General features: G+C 42.9%; 1 protein-coding gene and 1 pseudogene across 4 annotated transcripts in view; both read right to left on the bottom strand.

The window, feature by feature from the left end:
- LOC113253177 (proteasome activator complex subunit 1-like) overlaps positions 1 to 3,026 on the bottom strand; it is a 30,714-nt pseudogene extending 27,688 nt beyond the window's left edge.
- Positions 1 to 25,929, bottom strand: part of BCL2 (BCL2 apoptosis regulator) — a 168,740-nt gene that overhangs the window by 91,333 nt on the left and 51,478 nt on the right. Inside the window, exon 3 of one of the 4 annotated variants that reach the window (XM_048218483.2) lies at positions 1,957 to 9,338. The exons of the other annotated variants lie outside the window; for them this stretch is intronic. Coding sequence (XP_048074440.1) covers positions 9,330 to 9,338 — 9 coding nt within the window. The 3' untranslated portion in view covers positions 1,957 to 9,329. Of the gene's footprint in view, positions 1 to 1,956; positions 9,339 to 25,929 lie in introns of those variants that run through there. 4 annotated transcript variants of the gene reach the window in all.

Here is a 25,929-nt window from a genome sequence, read left to right as displayed (position 1 = left end):
CACTTATCCTACTAGATATTAAGACACTAATTAAAGCCTTATAATTCAGATACATTAGGATTGGGGCAGATATAGGTAACTACACCAATGCAATAGAGAGAGTCTCTCCATGTATCAGAACTTGGGATGAGACAGAGGTAGCATTATAAGACTGTGGGAAAGGGCTGAACTATTTAATAGATGGTTTGGGACAACTGGTTATTCATATGGGAAAAAAATAGACTCAGATTCACACTATATCCACAAATGAGTTCCAAGGGAATTATAGTTAACTTTAAAATGTTTAGAAAAAAATACAGTCACTATTTTTATAATCTCAGGCTAGGGAATGATATAATGGGGGAAAAAAAAAGACAGGAAAAAGTGGTGATGAATTTGATTTTAAAACTCCTGTGACAAAAGACACCAAAAGACAAAGCTTAAAAGACAAGAAACAGACTGAGAGATAGAAGATTAAAAAAAAATAAAATCCAGTTGGGACAACATCAAAATAAAAGGCTTCTGCAGAGCAAACAAAACAATCAACAAAACTAAAAGGTAACCTACAGAATGGGAGAAGATATTTACAAATAACATATCCAAAAAAGGGTTAGTATCCAACATATATAAAGAACTTACACAACTCGACACCAAAAAAACAAACAATGTGATTTAAAAATGGGCAGGAGACATGAACAGACATTTTTCCAAGGAAGACATACAGATGGCCAACAGACCCATGAAAAGAAGCTCAACATCACTCACTGTCAGGAAAACGCAAATCAGAACCACAATGAGATAACCCCTCACACCTGTCAGAATGGCTAAGGTCAAAAAACACAAGAAACAAGCGTTGACAAGGATGTGGGAAAAAAAGGAACTCTTGTGCACCATTGGTGGGGATGTGAACTGCTGCAGTCACTGTGGAAAACAGTATGGAGGCTCCTCAAAAAATTAAAAAAAGAATTACCACATAATCCAGTAATTCCACTACTGGGTATTTACCCAGAGAATATGAAAACACTAATTCAAGAAGATATATGCACCCTTATGTTTAGTGCATTATTTACCATAGCCAAATTATGGAAGCACATGCCAATCGATAGGTGAATGGATAAAGAAGATGTGGTGTGTGTGTGTGTGTGTATGTGTGTGTAAATATATACATATTCTACACAATGGAATATCACTCAGCCATAAATAAAGAATGAAATCTTGCCACTTGCAACAACATGGGTGGATCTAGACAGTATAATGCTAAATGAAATAAGTCAGTCAGAGGAAGGCAAATACCATGTGGTTTCACTCATGTGTGGAATTTAAGAAACAAAAAAAATGAACAAAGAAAAAAAGAGACAAACCAAAAAAGAGACTCCTGACTACAGAGAACAGATTGAGGAGAGGAGAGGAGAGGTGAGTGGGAAGATGGGGGAAACAAATGAAGGGGAGTAAAGAGTACACTTACGATGATGAGCACTGAGTAATGTATAGGAGTGTTGAATCACTATACTATATACCTGAAACCAATATAACACGATATGTTAACTGTACTGGAATTTCTTTTTTATATCCAGGATAAAAAAACAATCCACTACAAAAAAAAATGATCAAAGTCTACAACGTGGCAATATGTAGAAATATGTAGAAAAAAAAAAACCAATCACCAATGAAAAGCAGAACCTCACCAGGAATCAGAGAAGTATAAACCAATACCACAGCAAGATACCTTTACAATCTATCAGATAAGCAACACATAAAAGCCTGATGATGCCAAGTTGAAGATGACACAGAGCAAGGAGAACCCTCCCACATTGCTGGAGAGCAATCTGGCAACGTCTACCAAAGTTGATGACGTTTCTGCCCTCAGACCCAGAAACTGCACATCTGCATTTATACCTTTGAGAAGGGATGAGATCAGGGTGAGGTAGAAAGAGACTAACTGTAACATTTGCTATAAAAAAACAAAAAACAAAATACTTTTTTTTTTTTTTAAGATTTTATTTTGGGGCACCTGGATGGCTCAGGGTCCTGGGATGGAGCCCTGCCCTGGGCTCCCTGTTCAGTGGGAAGCCTGCTTCTCCCTTTCCCTCTGCCCCTCCCAGCTCATGCTCTGTCTCTCAAATAAGTAAATAAAATCTTTTTTAAAAAAGATTTTATTTTTAAGTAATCTCTACACCCAATGTGGGGCTCCAACTCACAACCCCAAGGTCAAAAGTCACATGCTCTACCAACTGAGTCAGCCAGGCACCTCTATAAAAAAATCTTCTTAAAATATGGTAAACACACACACACACACACACACACCCAAGAGAAACTCTTTCACATGCGTGCAAAGCACACATGCATGTTGTAGCATTGTCTGTGATGTCACAAAGTTAGAACAACTATAATATCCCTCAAAAGGGCATTTTAAAAGTTAGAAACAATTTTAATGTTCTTCTTTTGATTGAATACTATGCAGCATAGAACATGGATGAGGTAGGGGTACATCTTTCTCAACAGATTAATCTTGTGTGTATAATGCAGAACACAAACCCAATGGTATCACTTAAAGTTTAAAAACATTTAAAAATATACATACTGTCTATGGATACGTATGTGTAAAAGATGCAATCGCTCATGGTAATAATAAGCATCAAATTTAAATTGAAGCTTTGAAGGGAGAAGGGAAATGAGACTGGGAAGTGCTTTATCTCCGTCTCTTTTTTACAGGTAGGTAGGAAGATCTAAAGCACATATGGCATGAAGATAGGACAAAATGACAACACACAGGCATTTGCTATCTTATTCTCCATATTTCCTGTTCATAATAAAAAATACCGTGTTCTGCACATTTTAAAGATACCAACAGAAATAATCACTTTTCCTAGGAGCCCTCTCAGCCAGTCAGGCAAGTGTTACTATTATGGACTGATGATGAAAGCGAGGGAGGAGTGGGCAGGTAGGCACATGGTTCACCATCAGAGGGCTCGGAGCCCCCTGGGCATCACACTGAAACACTCACGCCACTCATTCAGTAATTTATGTAACACAGGGAACTGGAACATGGCGCAATTTAGGGTAGGGAAGGCAGCTGAAGGAGAAGACAACCTCTTCCCTTCTGGAACAAACAGCAGCCTCAGGAAGGGCAATGACATAACTTGATAAAAAGGGAAGAAGAGAGGCTGCCCCGGTCATCTGACAGCTTTTCAATGAATCCGTAATTCTTTCGTGGAGAGGCTGACCATTCACTGTGCACCTGCTGAGGAGGAGGAAGTGAGAAGTGACCTCGGTTCTGGTCACTTCGCCCTCAGAGCACAGCACCCTGGGCAAACAGGATGCTGCAGTTGGGACGCAAGCCTTGAGATCCGGTCCGGCATTGGTCCCTTACATGCTCTGCCTTTCAGCTCTTCTTATTTCAAACTGAGAAGGTGGACTGCCATCTCGAGGCCAGTGAAATTCTAGAATCTACTTCCCCTGTTTTTTCAGGATTTGTTTTCCCCTTTCTTTTAAAATCTGAAAGAGAGCTTCTGCATTTAATATTTGCACATGGTTTTGAGGCTCAGTCCTGGACATGCCCCAGCTATGTTCTTTCCCTCTGGTGACATACACCAAATGCCCAGGAATAGTACTTGGTGTCTGGAAGTCAATAAACACGCCTCCTCCGCCCTGGTCCCCAGCGCGTCCCCACTCCCAGAGTCTGGGAACTGTTAGGTATGGAGGTCACATGACTGTAGCTTTAACTAAGCAGCAAGGAATATGCCCCATTCCAACGCCGCAGTCACACACGCTGCAGGGAGGTGGGGCGGGGGGGGGGGGGGGGGGGGGCGTGTCCGACCAACAACTCGGCCCCTGAAGCAGCACTACACGCACATTTTAAGCTGGAAATAAGAAAGAATTTCCTGGCTGTAGGAACTGCCAAATCGTAGGGTGGGTAACCAAGGGAGGTTCCAGAATCTCCTCTAGAGATCTTTAGAAACCAGATACAACCTCACATATCAGAGACGATTTTTTTGCAATCCCGCCTAGAGACAGAAGGACCTGGTGTCTGATCGGCCCTCCTTCCAGGCCCCCGGTCTGGCCTCCTGCCTTCCCCTACTCATTATTATATATGCCTCCTGCAGATCTTCTTAACACTTACTGCCAGCCCGCAGGCTTGTTTTCATGCAATTCCTTGCCTCCTCACACCTTTCCTTGTTATTTTATGGAAAGCTGGTCAAAGGTCAGAGTTGCCCAATTACCCGCACATAGTTTGGTGGTAGCATCAGATACCCAGGCAAAACAGAGCGATGATACCAATTCCAGCCTCAACCCCAAAGCCGGATGGAAACGGAGAAAATTAGCTGTTGCTAACAATCCGTTATAAATGAAAATAGGAGCCTAGTAATTGATTTTAAATAGATTTTTAAAAGAATCGTTGGCCCTATTTCACGAAGAATACAGAGTTTCAAAAGCGCTCATTCCAGGGTTGGATTTTTTTTTTTCCCTTTCTTCTGGCTTAAACCCCAATGGCCAAGAGCCGAGTCTGAATAAACAGTGTGGGTGGTGACCGTTCTGTGAGGCCCGGTAGAAGATGCAATCACTTTCTTCCTCAGTTCAGCATTAAATCATGTGAAACTAGCCCGATCGCGCCCCAGAACTTCTACGTAGTACACGGAGGGCCACAGAGCATGTACACTTTCTCTGCTTCTCAGGGAGGAAAAAAAAAAGTGAATTCTCCTAACTGCGAATGTTTAATTATGTATAAAGTTCATTGACCCCACAGGCGGCTGTCAGATGATCTTGCGAAGGCCTGTAAAGGCATCCCAGGAATGCAGTGATGTGGGCAGAAACCGAGTGGATTCATGCCACCGAATGCTTGCAACGGGACGGAGTCAGCGGCCGTCCAGAAAGGCTCCGGTGAAAACAGGGCTTCAGGATAATCAGTAATTTAATCTCACCTACGCATTTCTAGGCCTTCAAAAGTGAGCATTATAAATCAGAAACTCAGGAAAGATCCCACAGGGAGGGGGCCCACGACGACGGGTGAAGTAATTCTGTTTGCTGGTTATGGCCACAGCTGGCTGGAAAGGCAGGCATTCGCAATGTTTTCTTCCCTGTTTCAGAGGTAATGCTTTCTGACTTCCCAGCTACCGACATGAAAAGACGATGACGATGAAGCAATCCCATTCATAAATACACCGTGGGGCTCGGAGGAGTGGCAGCGTCTGTTTATTTAGATGGTTTTAGGAGAATGCAGCCCTTGAGAGTGCACACAGTGACTGTATATCTTTGTCAGAAAATCCCCTACAGCGTGTTCTTCATACACGAGGGCTGGATAGCCCCCTCCAGGCTAACGGAGGTGAAGGGGACAAGTCAGGTGACCATCAGGACCCTGTCTCCCCCTTATAGTCTCTATCCAGGGCACTCCCCTGGCTCCTGGCCCCGGGCTATGGTGAAAGCCAGCAGTGGGAACCACTCGGAGACAGGATGGTTTGGGCTTCACGGAAAGGGGAGGCCAGGGCCCCAGGGGACACTGCGGTCAGGTGGCCAGCTCCGGGGGCTCTCCTACTTAGAGGGAGGCAATACGAAAGATTCGGGCTTGGTGCTTCCTAAGCTTAAAATGACCTGTTAGGGGTCCAATATTATTTTTCTTTGAGTCACTTTCACAGCAAACAGGGTCTATCAGTCAAAATGCTAAGCTTTCTGTGGGGGAAACGTCAAGGGGTCATACTCCCAAACACAACGAAGCTGCGTTCTCTCCAGTATCTTTATCATTACGAGTATAGAGAATGGGTGGTCTGAATTTCACCAACAATTCTGCTCCTCTGATGGAAGCAGAATGGAAAGAGTCTCCCTTGTTTCATTTGTAGACTAACCTGAAATTCTTGGGTCCTTAACCAAAACCAGCCACTTAGCTTTTGAATGCACAGTGTAGGTCTGCGTTCAATTCATGTTAAACCAATAGATATTTGGAAAACACAAATAATGGGGTAGGCACTAGTGGCGATATAAAAATCAAAAAGGCATGAATCCTGCCCTCAAGACAGAAACGAAGAGGCAGGCATTTATCGTGGGCAGGTTCAGGAAAACTCCTGCACGCAATCTTCCCAGGGTGTGGTGGCATTTGACCTGAGCTTTTACCAAAAGCTCCATGTCCGCTTGTACCCTGTGGCATTGTGGAGAGGAAAGAGAACTGTCATGAGTCATGCGTATTCAGGGCTGGGTTCTATAATTTTACCTTGTTTTTAGTCCAGCTGACCTTTGAGAGGTCTCCTGTCAAGACCCCTTCTTTAAGGCCCATACCATTTCATATTCCTTTCGTCAGTGAATGGTTAGTAAAAAAGGAAAAAGAATTTCTTCTGTCTTCCCACCCTAAAGATGGAAGACTTCCTTCAAATCTTTAAAAATTTTCTAGAAATATGATTTCCCCATAACTACAGGGGAAATATGCTTCCAGGTAAAGAAATATGGACGCTAAGTAATATCCTAAATCACTTCCACCTTTTGGATACTACAATTTATAAAATTCCATGAAGGAAATGACTCTTACTTCTCATGAAGTTCCCATTGGGAAATAGCTGTGAGCCACAGTTATGAAAGCGATATCCTCTTGCTGGTCCCAATTCCTTCCCTTTGTTGGGAGCCTTCACCGTCTTTGAACCACACAGCAATTTAATTATTTTTCATCCGTAGTACATGTTGCAGTCCACCTGGTCAGGTGACTATTAGAGTACATGTCTCTGTTACATTATAAGTTTGTGAACATTTAGGACTGTTTTTTTCATCTTTATATTTCCCCAGAGTGTCTGTAACATAGTTAGTGTTCACAAAATCAATGAGTAAATAAGTATCATAGAGATGTCTACGGCAGGGGTTGGAAAACTTTTTCAGTAAAGGGCCAGATAGTAAATATTTTAAGATATATGGTCTCTATCATAATTACTCAACTCTGCTCCTATTATAGGAAAATAGCCACAGACAATTCATAAACAAATGGGCATGGCTGTGTTCCAATAAAACTTTATTTACAAAAATAAGTGGCAAACCACATTTGGTCTACAGGGCATGATTTTGGATCCCTGATCTACAGTGTTTATCTTTGCCATAAACCTTAGTATATTCTCTAAATTTTCATATGTTCCCTGTGATTATCAATAATTAGATAAAGTGCAGAAAATGTAAATATTTAAGAGTTGTTTTGGAACTTCACATTAATGAATCCACTTAAAAAACAAACAAACAAACAACCAGGAAAGTACATACAGAAATTAGCTGCTACTCCAAGTATACTTCATGGTCCCTTATTTTGTTTATCATGCTAAGAACAATTCTTATCCCTCAAAAATGGGGTAGTAGTTTTGCCACTGACCTCATTATTATTGAGTAAACTTGATATAAGATCTCAGAGTTACTGAGTGAAGAGTCTGGTGCTGGGGCATGGTGAACTTGACACTTTCCTGGAAAGGGGGCATAAACGCACCCCCCCCCCCATTCCCACTCTCTACTAGATCATTTGGTCTCATTTTCCTGCCAAAGGTTATTAATGCAGAAGATACATCCTCCTTTTTCTTGATGACCCTCTGGAAAACATCCAGCTACAAAGAGCACAACAGAATTTCAAAAGCCCAGCAAACACACACAGAAGTAAAGGGCAGCTACGAGAATTTGAGGAAAACAAGATGTCCCAGCCCAGCCTGACCACCCTGACCTGGTTTGAGAGTGTCCAGCCCACCCTTCTTCTTTCCCTCACTGTCCAGCTACCTTTGTGTAAAATACAATTCTTTCAAAAGGAGCTGGATCTGAACTGTGGTGGGAACTCTAAGGATACAAAGTTGGAAGGATGACTGCTTGACTTGGAAAAATTCAACCAGTTGTTTTCGAGGCATGAGGAAATACACAGCAAACAACATACAAATGAGCACCCACAGACATTTTTTGAGGTGAGCTACTCTAAGGTGTGGATCTTGAAACTGTGTCCGTCATCCCCAGGGTATCATGAAATAGTTCTAGAGATTTCTTGTAAGAAAGAAAAAAAATGGTTTGAGCCTTTCCAAGCCTCTTCTCAGCACCTGGACCAGGATCAAAACATCAGAAGGATTCTGTGCCTTAAGAGAAACTACAGACTTGCAAACAGAATAGGAAACACTGACTACAAACAGAAGGTACCCTTGGGGGTTCAAAAGACCTGAGTTCAAATCTACCACATCCAACCTATGTGACTCGAGGCAAATTATCTGACTTTAATATGACTTGTCCTTTTTAAACACAGGGCTAAGATATATATATATATAGTATTGAGGAAAAATGTGGAAAACGGAGGACATACAGTGGCCTAATTTATTCCAACAAATGTTGAGAATCTATCACGAGCCTGTGTTAGAGAGTAGAAAATGAATACGCCATAGATTCTGAGCACAAAGAGCAAGGGACCGTCCTCTGCTGCTTTTAACACACTAGTGCACAACCATCTCCGGTTTCTCTCCTCTGTTTATTCCATTTCCTACTCTTCTAAGCCTTGCCTTCTTATCAGTCACTCCTCACTGCAACAACCCCTGCTCCTCCCTGCTACAAAACACGGAGGCCATTCTCACCATTATGCAGAACAGAGTTCCAGCCAAGAGCATCATGCACCTGAAGTGATATTATTTACACAGATTTCATTCATATTTCATAAAATTTCGAACTGCTTATATCCCGTGTGGCCATGGGACACAGGAGTCTTTTTGCCATCTTGGCTGGGGGTTAGAGGGTTAGATGTATAAGAAAGAATCAAGACAGGAGTTCAGAGGGGGATCGTGTGGAGTAGACACTGAGAGGGAAGTATAAAGCTAGGGAGGACTGTGACATGTCCAATGAGGCTGTTTACAATACTTAGGACAACTTCCTCCATCTCAGTTACAATAGTCCAGGTGATGTTCCCCATGGGAAAAGTCACCAACCACGAAGTATAAATGAACCAGCAACCGGCTGGGAAGGTTGTGTGTGCGGCAGAGGTGAGGCCCACGAGTGAAGAGCAGAACTCATTACTCAGGATCCTTTTTGCTTCCACTCCGAGAACCTGGCATACGTTTGCAGAACACCTGATCTTTATTTCCTCTGAATCGGCCTCTTGGGCTGTGCCCACAGGACACAAACTAATGACCGAAGAGAAAAAAAAAAAAAGAATGCAGAAATCATGGGACATATGTGACAAATGTGAAGTTCAATCTTATTGAGAGAGAGATGCTCTTAATCTCCTCTGAGGCTCCATGAGAACATGATCTGTTTCTTTCTTCTGGTTTCCAGCTTCTTTAATACCAAAAACTTCTCCTTGAAATGCGAGATCTTTGAAGAGTCCATCCTGAGATTTCCAGAGGGTTCATTTAAGCCAAGAAAGTGGGCTCCTCTGATTAGTGTGCCTAGAACAATACAGGTAAAAATGTCTTTTAAATCAATCGTTCAAAAGTTAGCTGCTAAGGAATGCTACTTCGGCTTCAGGAAACAGGCCCATATGAGTTTCTTCCATCAGCCCCTGGCAGCATTCTGGGCAAAGCAAAGAGAAAATCTTGAGGAAAAAAAAGAAACTTTCAGAGCCCGTGCTGGGCCCCTTCACATTCCTTTTTCAAGCATTACAAGCCTGATCCTAGGCCACAGATGCAGCTTTTGGATGTCAGATGCAGCAGGCAGATGTTTTCCCTTAAGTCCGTTGTCTCTCCCTCAATCTGTTTATAGCTGCCTCCCTGTCAGCCTGCATCTCCAGTCCTCCCTAAATGCACGTCCTAAAGGCTTCTTCCCACCACACACAAAGGGGCATTTTCCGGTAATTTGTTCTTTCTTCTAGAAGGAATGCACCCACTCACCAGGTAACCTGTTAACCCATTTCCGGGGTGTTCCTCAACCATCTTCAAGAAATACTGTAGGAAAAGCCCCCATACAGAGATTATGTCCCCAAAGTCATGTGGCATCAGAAAGGGTCTTGTTCTTCTTAGAAGGAAACAACTAAGGTCACAATGACAGGTGTTAGCCTGTTAAATCAACTGGGTGCTACTGATGGGCTTCCAGGATGGAAGTCAAGAGTTAGTTATTCAAACGCATGTTTTTTGGTTCTGGGCTTGCAGATGCTCTTCATACAAGTCAGACCAAGGATCTCCATCTGTAAGTCAATTACAAATTCCACAGTAGGCAAACCAAGCAATAGATTGCAGAGCCTTATCCAAGCTCGCTACAGATTCATCCAGAATATGAGCCACCAGAGATGCAGGATAACATCTGAGGCTATTCCTCACACACGAAAGTGCTGCAAAACAAGGGAGTTTCTTGGTTGTGATGGAATAGTTCTGTATCCTGATGGAAGGGGTGGTTACAGGAACCTAGACACAGGGTGAAGTACACATATGGGTCCACACACCAGTGAGTGCATGTAAAAACCAGTGAAATCTGAAGAAGTTCTGGAGATTTCACTCATGTCAATTTCCTGGTGTTGGTAAGGTATATACTCTCTATATATTATACTCGAGTTAGGCAAGATGCTACCATTGGGGGAAACCAGATGAAGAGTACATGGGACCTCTCTGTGCTATTTTTGCAACTTCCTGTGAGTCTATATTTATTGCAAAACAAAAAGTTTAAAAAGCGGCATGACCAAGTTAGCACTTGTCTGGCAGAAGCTCGCCCATCTTAGCCTAATTGTATTTGAAGATCTAGGCTGCTGCTTTTTTCTACTCATAGTATTTTAAAGTATTTCCTATGAACTTTCTCTAAGAAATGAAGTCAACCTATCTTCTCATCTGTACATCATGGTCTCTCTGAATAGGAGGGCCGTGGAGAGGGGCTGGGGAGGGATAACACATTCTGAATGGCTCACACCTGGCTCGCTAGCATCAGGCATCACAACCAGCGTTCTGATAAAACAACATCCTTCCATTGTTTCATGGGTATTTCTAATGACACAGAGATTTAAAGAGTAATCAGGTCCTAGCTCCAAGAGGCAAACATAGAGATGAGGCCCTTAGCTAAGGAACAGGGAGGAGAGAGGAGTCTAAGCCAGGCCAAGACCTGGCTCTTTCTTCTGACTCCACAAGCTTCACCCAGGACTTCTCATGGCTCTGCCTCATCTTACAGGCCTGAGGCCAAAGTAAGATCCCCTGTGACACTCCAATCTAAACCTGTCTTCCCTCTGCCCCAGCTACACAGCATTATCCTTTTGGTTGTCTACCATCACCTTACTTTTCACTTTATTCATCTATCAGCTGTACCTTTGTATTCACATATGAGCTCCAAGAGCAGCCTATCCCCTCTGTTCGCCACTGTATCCCCAACACTGAGGACAGCTCAGTAACTATTTACTGACTGAATGACTAAGAAAATGAATGACACATCTCTAAACCAATGGCCATTAGACCATGGCAATTCTCAAACAGACCATTATTAAATGACACAGAGCCTTCATTAACAATCATTCAGGCTGGTTTACATATGCCAAGGTCATTTTACTTTTGGTTAAGAGAGTAAACCTGACAAAAATTTGAGTGGTGGTTTTTAATACTAGCAGCGGAGTTCAAGAGCTATGGGAATCCCAATGAAAAGACATAATTTTTGTTGTATTTTCTGTTTGAGGTAGAAAGAGACCAGTAGCGGGTGAGGAGATAGATAGGGAGACAGGAACAAGAGTCTATCTGAATACACACACACACACACACACACACACGCTTTCTCATTTTTGAAGATGTAATGGGATCTTGATGCTTCCTTTACCCTTGTAAGCCAGCCTGCAATGAATGAGGAATCCCTTGGCAGTGGACAGAAAAGCACCAGGGAGATAGGTATGGTGGTGATGGTGGCACAGGTAGGTAGAAAGAACGCAGAAGGAGCCCCCATGAGACACTGAGAGTGTCCTGGATGATGTTACCACTTCCACTGTGTGGACTCATAGGGGTTGTGAGAGCTCAGGAGTGAGGGCAGCCCTGTCACCAAATCATCAGTCTGGGGGCGCCTGGGTGGCACAGCAGTTAAGCGTCTGCCTTCGGCTCAGGGCGTGATCCCGGCGTTATGGGATCGAGCCCCACATCAGGCTCCTCTGCTATGAGCCTGCTTCTTCCTCTCCCACTCCCCCTGCTTGTGTTCCCTCTCTCGCTGGCTGTCTCTATCTCTGTCGAATAAATAAATAAAAAAAAATGATCAGTCTGGAGCTGTCTGTCCCTGGAATAAGTCACATCATTGTTCAAAACAGGAAAGGCTTTGGACAATACACCATGCTCAAGATGTCAGAAGAAAACTCTTAGTGAGTTGTGTTTTTGGATGTGGTGAAATGTTTTAAGTAATGATCTGCTGTGGGGAAAAAAAAAAAAAAAAAAACCCTCCCCTAAAAGACCCCTTAAAATCATGGGAATAAGAAGCAAGGAGGCCAACAAACCCCTAACTTTAAAAGACTACTTGGAGCCGAGCAGCCTGAAGTTAGTCTTCTGATACCAAAATCAGCCTGTGCTGACTGACTCCCCTTCATTTCACGCTTCTCTTAAAAGAAAACAGGCTGGACTGTTTCAGTAAATAACAAAAGGTCAGAGAAATGCTACTCACAACATGAGCAAAATAACGGTGCAACCTGCCAAAATGTTTCCTAAGGCCTAATAGGCAGAAAAATCCAGTGGTGAACTAGTCCATCCACAGACCTGACTGGTGAGAAGGAAAGGTTCATCCCAGTAAAATCTGTCACAAGGCCTCCAGCTCATGTCTCATCCATGAGAAACAAAAATATAGATTATGCCATCAGGGTCCAGCCAACATTTCAATTCCATGTCCCTCATAAACAGGTTGCCTACATATGTAGTCTGTTTTTTCAGGTTTCTCTTCTTAGATTATATTTTGACTTCGGAGCCAAGTGTCGAAATGGTGGTCAAACCACTACGCTTTTACTTGAAAGCAAAGCTCAGACTAAATTTGGTTAAATCCCCTCCTGAATGAAATTTCCGGCTGGTTTCACTCCAACCACCTGAGGTTGGGCACCATACATTCATTTTATCTTCAGAATTTCTCTGAGGTGAACAGGATGCAAATACCATTATAAGAGCTTGAGAGAGAGAGAGAGAAATACATCCAAGCAGAAGCCAAGACCCTTTCCTCTCAGGATATTGCCTCAATTGATTCTGTGTCAGTAATCTGCTGGGATAACTGTCTTGCCAGGGCATCCCTACTCTTAAGCCTTGTAGACAATACCGTACTTGAAGCCTTGTTGCCAGACATGTTGCAAAGACTGGATCTCATTCATCTCTGGCTTCCATGGGACCTCGCAAGTGGTCAACACTCAGCACATTCAGTGGGCGAAGTCAACAGTATCCATATTCTACACCATTCCTGGTTTAAACTCGTAAAGCAGCGTTTTGCAAAACACGTCCCAAAAAATCCTAGTCTGACAAGATGTTACTTGGGTGCAAAATAATTCTGATTCCATGTTGAGTAAGTTTTGGAAATGCTTCTACGATTATTTACATTCCCTCAGTTCAGAATCATCATGCACATGTGCATACAAAAGCTTCTGAGAAGCCCTGCAGGAAAGAAACCTGTCTAGGTCAGCATTTCCCAAATAATTTTCAGAAACGTTTTCTCAATTAATACCTATTACCGTCCTGAGGAACTAGTGTTTTGTAGAGGACATGTTGGGGAATGCTACCTTAGAGTAATTTCTGATTCATGGCTAATCTTTTCTAATCTGTCCTTAAGTCTGATTGATTCTTCCTTCACGATATATTATTGTGGTTGATACTGCCCATTTAATAACCTACTATTAGTTTCTTATTCTTTAACCTATAGCTTCATAATATCACAGACTCACAGAAGGTCAGGTCTGGAAGTGCTCTTAGAAATCATCATAAAGTAAAGGTCAACCCTGAATTTAACAGAGCTGCTAACCAACGCCTCCACGGTGAAGGTACTGGGTTAAGATGTCACCATACAATACCTTTAGCTCCCTAAAGGCAAGGGTGGTGTCGAGTACTTATGCTCTATTTTCCCATCCACACAGTGGGCCCCAAGAGGGGAGGAGGGGGGAAGGAGATGCCAAGGGAAGCCACAGAAGGCCATACACATGCACCTCCATTCTCTCTCTTAGCTCTTGAACAGCTCTGTGGGTCAGGTATTTGCACGACAAGGAAGCTCAAGACCACACAGTAAGCAAGCTGCTGTGCCAGGATTTGAGCCAAGAATGGTTTGACTCCAAAACACACACTCCTACCAGTGCATTCTATTCCCTTAACAAAGAAGCCCTCACGAAAAGCATGTTGAATCACATATCGAACCAGGAATCTGCATATCCAAAGTTAGAGGCAGAGACTAACGTTACTACTGCAAGGAAGAACACAGTTAACCTTTGCTTCCCATCAAAATATTCCATCATTTGTGAATGTGAAGAAGAGAGTAAAATTTTGAATTCATTAGTAATGAAATGAAAAACTTTAACTGGTGAAAATGGAATCGAGTCAACCAAATAATGAGAGCTAAATTCTGATATTATTGCACATCACAAATAATATATTTGCAAAGTTTTGCACGACCATTCAATGTGAGAACTGATTGGCTTCTCCCGTCAAGCGCTGACTCAGTTTGGTTATGCCTCATGAAATCCACGGTGGGCACAAGTCCAGTTAATATGATGACGACGGTGCGGGTGGCAGTATATTTTCATTTTATATACCAAGACATCTACTACTCAAAACTGCTGTAGTGCTAATGGGGGAGAGGAGACTTTCTACACATACGATCAACTGATAAACTATGAGAATGTTCTTTTTCACATTCATCTGTCAGTAATCCAAATTTAAAAATTCAAACTTCTTCATTTGCATTTTTGAGGTATTTTGAACACCAATAAGTAATTTTTTCCACTTACTAGTGGAATTACTGACTTTTGGAGAATTTCTGAAGCAACACGTGGTTCCTAAGTCCAAGTAAAATATTCAAAATGACAGCAGGGCGCCTGGGTGGCTCAGTTGGTTAAGTGTTCAATTCTTGGTTTCGGCTCAGGTCATGAACTCAGGGTGGTGGGATTAAGCCCCATGTCAGGCTCTGTGCTCAGCATGGAATCTGCTTGAGATGCTCTTTCCCACTCCCTCTGCCCCTCTCACTTGTGCTCTCCTCTCTCTCTCTCTCAAATAAATAAGCCTTAAAAAAAAACACACCCCAACAGCAATAAACTAACAACAAATAATAATAGTCACAAGCCCACAAGTAATCAAATTAAATAAAATACTGGCCTGGGAGGATTTATATTGCTCCTTATAATAATTATTGTGCAACTCTGCTTATGGATAACATGAAGTTTCAATATTCATAGAAGGAGAAAATTTTAATTTCGGTATTTAAGTCAAGCGTGACTGTAACCTTAAGAAAAAATGACTAAGAAAAATAGTTTATATTTGAATGCTGAGACAAATTTTCAGTCACTATTAGGTAGTGAATTTTAGCATTCGGTTTATCACCTGGAAATTAAAAACGAAACCAAGTCGTGAACAATTTATCTCTCCACCAATCTCTTATGCCTCAAATATGAGTGATGCTAATTTTCCTCATACCTCAAAAAAGGCACCAATGAGACTGTCATTCACTGAGATTCTGTGATATAATGAAGAAGCGGAAATTTACAAGGAAACAGAATTGTAAAATCTTGACCATTCCTATCATAGCTTACGGACAGAAAAAGTTACTTTCAAATGAACTGACAATGCCTACTTGACTTTGTCGTTTGCTTCATTAACATTCCAACCTCCCTTTATGGATTCAGGTTCTACCCATGTCCTCGTGCTGGTGGGAGAGCTCTGATCAGCCACTACTTTCCTTTGTCCCATATCCAAGTGAATGGGATAGGGTCAGTTCTGCAGAGGTTCCACATAGAGAAATTCTGCACAGAGAAATCTACCAGGTCTAGACCCAGACTAGAACTGGGAGCAGGCACAAATTAACAAGGAAGGAAAAGAGGCAAAATAAATAGCTTCTTGCATCTGCTGTTTCAGATTTGATTTTTTTAAGTGAATGCACAGACAGCAGATACCAGTTCTATAAACAAAAACATATTTTAATGGTAAATAGAATTATTCCTGGGTTGAGTACAGTTTGGATTTGTTCCTTTTTTCCCTCACCGTGACAAAGAGAAAAAAAGAGGAGTGGCCATTTCCATGGTATTCAGGGCGCGCTGGGCACAGTTCTAAGCACTTGTTTCATATTAACGCACAATAGCACTTAGAAGGAAGGTGCCGCTATAATTAGCACTCTGCAGATAAGGTAGAGGGAGCCCCAGAAACCAGGCAGCAAAGGGTACAGCTGAGGTTAAAATCCGGGCAGGCCGCTGGGGCCCACACTGCTAAGACCTGACACCTTATGACCATTTATGAAGTTAGGGGGGTTTACTATTGTGACATGTGTGGATAAGACACAAATTTCAAGTAGTCAATAATCACTTCCCATATAAGAATATATTCAAAGTAATTAATAGTCACTTCCCATATAAGAATATCTTCCGATATTCAGAAAAGGGTTAAAATATTCTGGGGTCCTACCTCTTGTCACGTAACTGGGGCAGCGGCATCATGGGACAGGCCTCCCGAAGGAGATTTCTGAGTGCTGGTTCAAAACCCCAGTGATGTGGCAAAACCCTCCTGAAGAACATTAACTGTTTGCAGTGTAAATTTGGGGAGAAAAGGATTTGAGGTGGTCGTTAGAGACTTCTGTTACAACAACTGGATGACTTCCTTTACATTCTAGATAGGAATAACTGAATAATTTAATTGCTGGAGTTAAAGGCTTGTCTGTTTTCAGGAAAATGAGATTTTTATTTGGGATTCCCCAGTATATTAGAAAGATGATTCTTAGTATAATTGTGGGCAAGAAGGAAATAATACACATATTTGTGGCTATGAGCAGCTAACCAGAAGAAAAAAAAAAGAAAGAAAGAAAGAAACTGTCCGGACTTGCACGGTTCCAAAAACTGCTGAATGTTTTCTTTTTTTTCCACTCAACTAAGCATTTCTTTCTTATCAAGGAGGCTCCATTTCCCACCTGTGTCTTTTAGGTTCTTGAAATACATATAAAGTTAGTGTTTATTTTCCACCCACTGAAAGCTTGTTTCAGTTATTCTTTCTGTGGGCTTTACTTTCAGGAGTCACAATTTGCTTGGCAAGCTTCGGCGTAAGAGAAGCCTTCCTTTTATGTACAGCAAACTCCTGACAATTTAGAATGTTTGCTTGGGAGATAAAGGGATGGATGCCTGGTGGTTTTTCTGCTTTATAACAATTACTATGTACAACATGATCAGACAAAAACTAAAATGTGTTCAAACTGAGCTCTACCTTCCCTTGGCAAGGAGTGGGATCACGATCATTGATGCCAGTTGTTTTTTTTTTTTTTTAATAGTCCAGTGTTGTTTAAAACTTCCAAATGTTTGTATCCTAAATTAATACATATAATCCAAATACGGGTTACAGAAAAGATGCCATATGTAGCCGTCCACACCTTTGCGTTTGACTGTCCTCGTCCCTCACACTGAGCGTTAGGGTTCAGTGAGAGGAGATGGCCTCTTCAAGCGGATGACCTCAGGCGCCATCCTGACAGCATGCACGTAGCACATTCCCTGGACCTCAGCAAAAACCATCGGACAGGAACAAACACACCGTGAGGCATAAGGGCTTCTGAAGGTCACACGAGCACAGGTGAAAGGTAGAGGGGCAGAACACTAAGCTATAAATCCAGGCCCTGACTGTACCTGGATCTGGCTGGGGATCCCGCTGTTGAGTGTGGAGACCTGAAGAACATGTGGTTGCAAGTTTGATTACTCTTATGGGCATTTAGAAGAATCAAGTGATGTAAAACAGGAAGGTCTCCTCTGATCCCTGCCTTCAGGCAGTTAATATCATTTCCCCCACTTTACTGGGGGCATGGCGAAGGTCCAAAAGAGCTGAGTGACACAGAGCAGTGCAGGCCAGCACCGGTCACCTTTTCCTGCTCCATAAAACATAGGTGCTTCTTTTCTGGAGAGCATGTTACTGGTCACAAACGAAATAGAATGGCAGTGTTGACAGCTGTATCCAGACCACTGCTTCTAATACACAGACAAAACTCAGCCATGCTGAGGGTGCAAAGCCCCCTTTTCCTGCTCTCCCAGAACTGGACTGGACCCCAGGAGGACAACAGCACCAAAAGCTCGAAGGACACGACTCTCTGTGCTTCTAATTAGAAGCAGATTCCCCCCTGAGTGCAGATCCCCATGTGGGGCTCAATCCCAGGACCCTGAGATCATGACCTAAGCCAAAATCAAGAGTCGGACACTTAACCCACTGAACCACCCAGATGCCCCAGAAGGAATCTGTTCTTATTTGAGGGATTTCACAAAACATCATATAAAAACATTAACATTCTGAAAACTCAATTCAACAGCAAGGAAATGTACTGAAACAGAGTGATGGTGATATCCCAATCTACAAGTCCTTTAAGGAGAGCAAGAACGTAAGCCAATGGTTAATTAATAAAATGTGTTTGATGGGACAAAGATAATCAGTAACCTCATTCTGTCTGAGATTTAGTTTAGTTTGAAAATACTATGCAAATGCTGTTGTCGTGCATCCGTTGAATGCTCAGGCTTGCCAGTTGTAGTACTCCAGCCATGAAATGACCCTGTTTTGTGGCCACTTAAGAAACTAAGAAATGAAGGAGTCATGTGGTGCCTTAATCAAGGGCCATTTCTATGAAGGTGATGGATTGCAAATTTTTCTCACCTTTTCCCTCCATGCGCAGTCCCCCACATTTGTGAGCTAGCTCAGTTGGCTTGGATGAGGGCTATGTAGTTGGGGGATGGGGTCCGTTTATAGCTAAACGTCAGAAAATAGGGTGACCAACCTTCCCATTCCACGTGGAACCTGCCCCCTGATCTTGCACATCTTCTGTGGCAGGCTTAACCAGCCACAAAGTAAATGAAGTAATGAACGCTTATGCTCAACATCCACTAAAACCAAATACTGTCCACCCAACAAGAATGACCCGGGAAACCCTCTATCCAGATGGTGTTCACCAGTCTACACAAAATAGAAAAAATTAGGGGAGGTAGTGGGCTTTTTTTTTTTTTTTAAGTTAAATTCATTCCCTTTTAAAATAGTGTAATTTATTCTGAGATTATGTTTTTCCTACCTTTTTGGTGTTAAATGTTCTTTAGTTACCAGTGAGAGTAAATAGTAGCTAATTTCTTATTATCTCAACTTGGCAAAGTAGGAAGCTAGCATCTCTATATTGGTCCTTAGAGTTTGAGAGAGAGAGAAAGAGAGAGGGAAGGGAGGGAGGGAGGGAGAGAGATAGATAGAGAGAAAGAGAAAGGAAACAAAAGTTTTGAAATCCAAAAGTTTGACTAGCACTGCCTTAGAAGAAATTACCTATTGTTAAAAACTCATAAAGGTAGAGACCCACGTGGGTATTGCTTCATGTGACTGAACATTTCCTAATAAGAGACAAAGCTTCATTTCAATATGTAATACAAACAGATTTCAAGTTGTACTAATAAACCAAGTTTCCAAATGGTGCCACAGAAGTATGCTGCCATCTAAAATTAAATGCAATGTAGATAAAGTACTCTACAAACATACATTATACTGTCATTCTTTAAATGGCAGAGAGCATTTTAACTAAAACCCAGAGGGCATACAAGGCAATATAACCCAGCAGACATCAGCATAATAAAGAATGAAAACACTGTTTACTGGTTTTCCACTCATAGATCCTATCTACGGAAGCTACACACAAATATCGATTCTGCATCTGAGAATGTATGACAGAGGACTTAACCATTCAGTTAACCAGGAAGAACTCGGGTTTATCAGCCCTGGCAGCAGGTGACAGAGGCTGGGAAGTGCTGATGTTCTTGTTTTTAATGGATAATTAAGTGATGCTCTCTAAGGTTAACAGAAGAAGAAATGAAGTGTCAAGAACTTGTTTGAAATTTCTACAGAGTCCTTTAAAGGGAGGGACTGAGAAGACCAACATAACTGCAGGGAAGAATCTCAAGGCAGAGATGGGGCTGAATAAGGGAGAGAAACCTCCTTTGCCCTAGAACAAAGTTAGCAAAACCAAGTGTTTAAAAGCTGGGAAACAGTGTTATGGGTTGAATCGTGTCCCCCCAAAAGATATGTTCCAGTGAACCTTTGTGGAAATCATGGTCTTTGCAATCACCAACTTGAGATGAGGTCATTGGGTGGGCTGTCATCCAATATGGCTGACGTCCTCCAAAGAAGAGGGAAATGCCATCAATGTTCTCATGAAGATGAGAACACGCTGGGAGAGCTGCATGGGACAACAGAGCTAGGGACTGGCATGATGACCTACAGGCCAAGGAATGCCAAAGATAGGCAGCCACCGCCATAAGCTGGGAGAGGCAAAGTAAGTCCTCCCCTGGAGACTTCAGACAGAGCCTTCTCTGCGAGAGAAGACGTTTCTATTGCTTGGAAGCACCCAGTCTCTGGTACTTTGTTACCTCAACCCCAAGAGACTAGGACACGTATATTATTTAAAGATATGAAGGTAATCACCCAAAAGGACTTGTAAAAAGGGTGGGAGGGTTGGATGCTGCCTCTGGGAAGCGGGCCAGAGGGGGAAGAGGAGCAACGCAAGGGCGCTATTTTTCATTAAACGCCTTCCAGACTATTTGGCTTTTTGCCATACACATGTGCTACTTTGATCTTAAAAAAAAGTAAAAAGAAAATAACCATGTGATGTCATCAGAGCAGCGTGGTCAGCTTTCTCCAGAGCCGATGCTATACCCTGTGCACTGATGACCACCTTCTTCACCTGCCCCCCCCGCCCCACCTCCTTCACTCCAGGGGACACCCCCCTGGACCCTGTCCCCCTCTTGGGGAAAATTGGAGCCAAGCTTGGAGGGAGAGAGCTGGGGCGGCTCAGCGGCCGAACGTCTGCGCTCACACACCCGCGGTCCACGTCCCAAAATCAAACACAAAGTATTTTTGGACTTTTGGTGGGTTTGTATCATCGATGATGGTAATTCTTCCTATTGATTCAGATGATTAAGAATTGACTATAATGAAAACAGACGATGTCACTGAGCTTGTCACTAGCTTCTTTTGTAGATTAAGATGCAAAACAGGGTCTGACAAAGATTGCAGTGATTAGGTGATGCATTATCTGAAAACCTCACAACAGAGCTTAATCACAAATGTTTGCTCATCAAATTTTATTTAACCCACAAAAAGGAAAGCTAAGTGCTCCCCCGTGGCCTGGATCGAGTATCTTCGATCTGTGGTGCGGGCTGTGACTTTCCCAGCCCGAGGAAGTCCCATGCCCTCTGCTCACTCTAAAAAGAATGCTCACATTGAGCTCAGCAGCCTGTAATGCTGCAGCAAAATGTGTTGTCACCTCCCACATGAACAGGCCTATTGATGACTGTGGGGAATCCGGTTCAAGGGCACCAGCCCCAGCCACAGAACGAGCAGGACAGTGTGATCATGTTCCCAGCATGCCCCAGGACAGAGAAGCAGAACACAGCAGACAGACGTGGTGTGTGTGTGCACCGAGGACCTTTGCTCTGCTCTGTTTGCACACAGCTCCCCACGGCAGCTGGGGAGCACCTTGTGCTTGTTGGCGCTGAAGCCGTGCCAGGTGGATGAAAACTGAATGAACTGTCTCACAGCTATCGCATGGATGAACACGCAGGGAGCAGAACAAAGGGGCAGCATTTTAGCAGGAGGAGAATCCCGATCGCAGTCGATGCATTGCCCAAGGGGAAAGAGTTTGCTTTTATTTTCATCCCAGCCTTCAGTTTCCATAGGTAACACCTCACAGCCACCCAGGGGGTCACCTTCCCACCCCACCTGGATGTCACGCATCCAGACTCAGCAAGTGTTTTTCCTTCTGTGTTGCAGGTGGAAGGTCACCCTTCCAAAGACAGGTGTGAACTGTGCCCACGAGAAAGCCAGTCACAGTTCACAAGGCCACCAAATGTGGAGATCTATGTTGAACACATAGAACAGAGTGGCTCAATTTTTATTATGTGACCTTTCACGGAACTCTCCCTCCAGCCCCACAGACAGGAGAGAGTGTGCATCCTGTGAATGTGGCCAACTGCATTCAAGTGCACACATCTGCTTTCTAATTGTCTCAGTTGCCAATCCCCATAGTTGGCCTTTTCTCCTTTCTTGCTTTTAAAGCATCACCTCTCAACATATCGTGATGAAAACCAAACACTTAGACTCAGATGTTCCAGAAACCTGATATATTAGATGTGCTTTGATCGTGCCTGGCTACCCCTCATCTGCTTTGTTCTTGGTCACATTACTACTGCTGTAAACAAATTCTGTCCTATTAGTTATGGTAGAAGTCTAGCAAGCCTTTCCCTATAGTACTTAACAATGGCCTGTCTCATTTTTCTCATTCCATACATACACACACATGCACGCACACGGACGCATTCACAGAGCAATGTATCATGTGAGGACTCAGGCAGAGTTCCCTAGCAACATAACTAAAAACATGCCAATACCCTTCGGATCTCCAAGTTCTGGATTTATTATGTAAATTGTTTAACAGGCACATGATTGAGGGCATGTTTTACCAAAAGAGATCTTAGTCGCCACTGTTCCATAGAACTTCCTTACACGACAGGGTACTTCTGCAAGGAGCTGCCTTGTTCCTGAGCCAGGCTTACCTTGGTCATCGGGCATGCACAACAGCACAGATCCCAAAGGGACAACCAGGCTAGGAAGGCCTTAATCCTTAGGAATGAATGCAACACAATTCCTTAGGGGTCAGATTTATAACTAATGAGGCTCCGTATTATGTAACAAACTCACAAGGGAAAAAGGGACCATTTCTGAAGATGTCCAGCCAATTAGTTTTGACAATTAAAAAAAGAAGAAACCAAGTGCCCCCATCTCCTCCCATTTCCCTGGCAGATGATGGGGGTTGGTAAAGCAAGAGAAATAAGAGGAACAATGAGTGTATAAACAAGAAGAAATAAAAGGAAAAATGAAAAATAAACATGGGCTGGATTGGAAATAAAAAAAGTCAAAACAAGCAGAAATGATCTTTTGATAAGAATGGTCTTACATAATACAGCACCTATAACACATAAAGCCACTTTGCACTACAAATCACTTTGCCACAAAGAATTAAAAGAAGTAGAATGAACACAAAAATCAATTAAGGTCTGGAGAAGGGTTCCATTCCCCCTCAAGGGGCTTGTTCTTATCCAAACACTGACTAATGCAGGTACTATCAGGCTGCCTAGGAGAGGGTATTTTTTATTCTCCCTTGAGCTTGTCTGTTTGGAGAGTGATTTCCCCATTTTAGATTGCAACAAAAGGACTAGAATGTTCTTCTACTTAGAAAATAATCCAATCCATCCCAGTGCCTTGGGCTCATGGAGCCTCCCCAACAGTGCACCAGCTTCCCAGGAGCAACCCTGGCTGTCCTCAGGACCAGCTTCTGGCTTGTGGGTGAGACCAAACCTCAGGAGAAAAGCACCCACCACATCCACCTGCTCCCATCAGGAACAAGGCAGACACAGAGAAAACCAGCGCAATGTCTGGCCCACAGGAAGCGTGAGATAAATATTCCCTGAAGAAATGAGGAGCAAGAAATTCATCTCTGACCCAAAATGATAAAACACAGGAGCCAACACACTTTGAACCTTACAAGGAAATATAAACATTTTGGGGCAATAAAGAATATTTTTATTATGCTGTCTATGCCATTTAAGGAATGTGGTGATAAATTTTCCGGGGGGGGAAAAATGTCCTACTTTGTCTTACAAAACTGAATTTTGATAATATTGGGTTTGCCTAAAGAAGCAAGCACATATATTTATTTTCTTTGGAGTGAAAGTCCAAGCACTCTGTACAAGTACAAAAAGGAAAATAATCAGAAGTTCTTTAACGTTAAGCTATTTGTTACCAGTTAGTTGTTTTTGACCTGGCTGACCAACCTGAGGACATACAAATGGGTTTGGGGAAAATCAAACACGGGAGGTAGGGAACTCACAACCAGGGTGAAAACTCAACCTCCAGTTCAGAGTAAGGGAGGCTTTTTGACCAAATTAGGCCTTCTTGGACCTCCGGGGCAGCCCTTATGCATTTCCAGGAAGGAGGTGGGTAAGTGACAATTTTGGTCTGTCTGCCCATCTGGTCTCTTGGTAGCTGGCTGGCGCAGCCACTCGGCTCACAGTCGGGCCAGCGGGTTAGTGGCCTGTGCTCTGACCAGTTGGCCATCCCATTATGCCATGGGCCACTCACTGGAGGCAAGAAGGACGGAACGAGAAAGTCCCCAGAGGGTCGGCAACCACTCATCACCACTGCACTAGTGCAATTCCAGCCTGTGGGTACGGAGCATCCTCGTCATCGGAGAAAGGGAAAGTACATCAGAATGTGACAAGGAACAAACACCAAACTGTTGTCCCAAAATAAAGAACCCATATCAACAGGGAATATAAAAATGTTGTTTAGAACTTCTGTTCTCAGATGTTTAATACAAAGGAGAGATTGTTGTACCAGGGAACAAAGTGATCCAATATTCACAAAGCAGGAATTCTCCTACTGCACACTTTGTTTCCAAAACACGTAGGAATACAGCAAGATTGCAAGTTGGGGTAAAGAAGCTACTTCTGGAAGGAACAGAGGAGATAACTAATGTCTTTCACAGAGGGGCTGAAATCCTCCCAAGAAAATTCTGCGCTCAGAGTGAATGTCAACATTTAGGGGCATCTGATGTGGATCGTGAAATGACTTGTCCCCAAAGAAGCAGAAGCATGGGTGGTGGGAAGTGAGGGCTGTGAGCGCAAGCTACAGAACACTCTAGTAACATCCCAATGGAACTCAGGAACCTCAAGCTTTTTTCTTTTTTTAATTAACCCATTGGGCCCAGTGTTCCAGGCAGTCCGGTATAGTTTTACTTCCACTGGGACTGCTGCCAGAGAGGAACAGGCGGTGTTCCTTTATTACATATTTTAAAAACCTGTTTTGTTACCTGCAGGTGAGTCAGGTGGTAAGCAGACTTCTTTGATCAAGGTGGGGGCTGGGGGAGCAGGACGGCTGATGAGTGACCTTTCTCTCTTGAATGCTCACCATATTGAACAGCACTTGGGAGGCAAAAGCTCCAACCAGAAAGAAAACCCAAGGGTATCAGTACCTTTCTCTTAGGTTCACATCATTATTTTTACTTTTCCACCGAAAACAAGTCATATCACTGTTTATGACCCACAACCCTTTACCGGACCCCGCGTTCCTAGAAGGCAATGCAATGCAGCCAAACACCCTGGGCTTCAAAACCAGGTTCACCCGTCATAACCCTGGCTCTGTGATCACTATGGGATCACAAGTTACTCAACTGCACATCAACTCAATTCCCTTACCCATTTAAATTGGAATAACGTTTCCCATCTTTTAGGACTGTTGCAAATCTCGAGTGTAAAAATGTAAGGACAGTGCTTAGTACCCAGTAGGTCCTACTTTTGCTTTCGGGGGCTGTGACTTACTCATTTCTGTATCCCCCATGGCACTGTAGGCTCCCCCAAAATTAAACCAATAGATGTCCTATTTCCTTTGTTGCTGTTTTCCTCCTAGTTTGTCCTTTGCCTTTGCCCTTGAGCTCGCTTCCTGACACCGTATTAGCAGGCTTCATATTAGTCATGACCAATATCTGATATGCCCCACCATAAAACTGGCCACTTGTGCTCCAAGCATGATTGTACTAGTGGCAAGGTTCGTGGCAAAATTAAATATGAGATGACTTTATTTGCTGCTCTACTGCATTTCCTACCACTGGAATGGCAAGGGGCCACTGTTAAAATTAAGTACACAAAGGAAATACTGAAAAAAGCAAAGGAGAATTAAAGGAACCAACAGAGATAAAAATAGAGAAATGAAGCCCCAACTTTCAGCTCTGCCTCCAAATTACTGGTGTTTTTGAACAGCCTGAATTATACTAAATATTTTGAAGGAGTTATATCCTACGGCAACTACTAAAATTTCAATAAGCATG

This window comes from Ursus arctos, unplaced genomic scaffold (assembly GCF_023065955.2).
Source record: "Ursus arctos isolate Adak ecotype North America unplaced genomic scaffold, UrsArc2.0 scaffold_17, whole genome shotgun sequence".
Classification (NCBI taxonomy): domain Eukaryota; kingdom Metazoa; phylum Chordata; class Mammalia; order Carnivora; family Ursidae; genus Ursus; species Ursus arctos.
The sequence above is the reverse complement of the archived record's forward strand: the minus strand, read 5'-3'. Positions and strand labels throughout refer to the sequence as shown.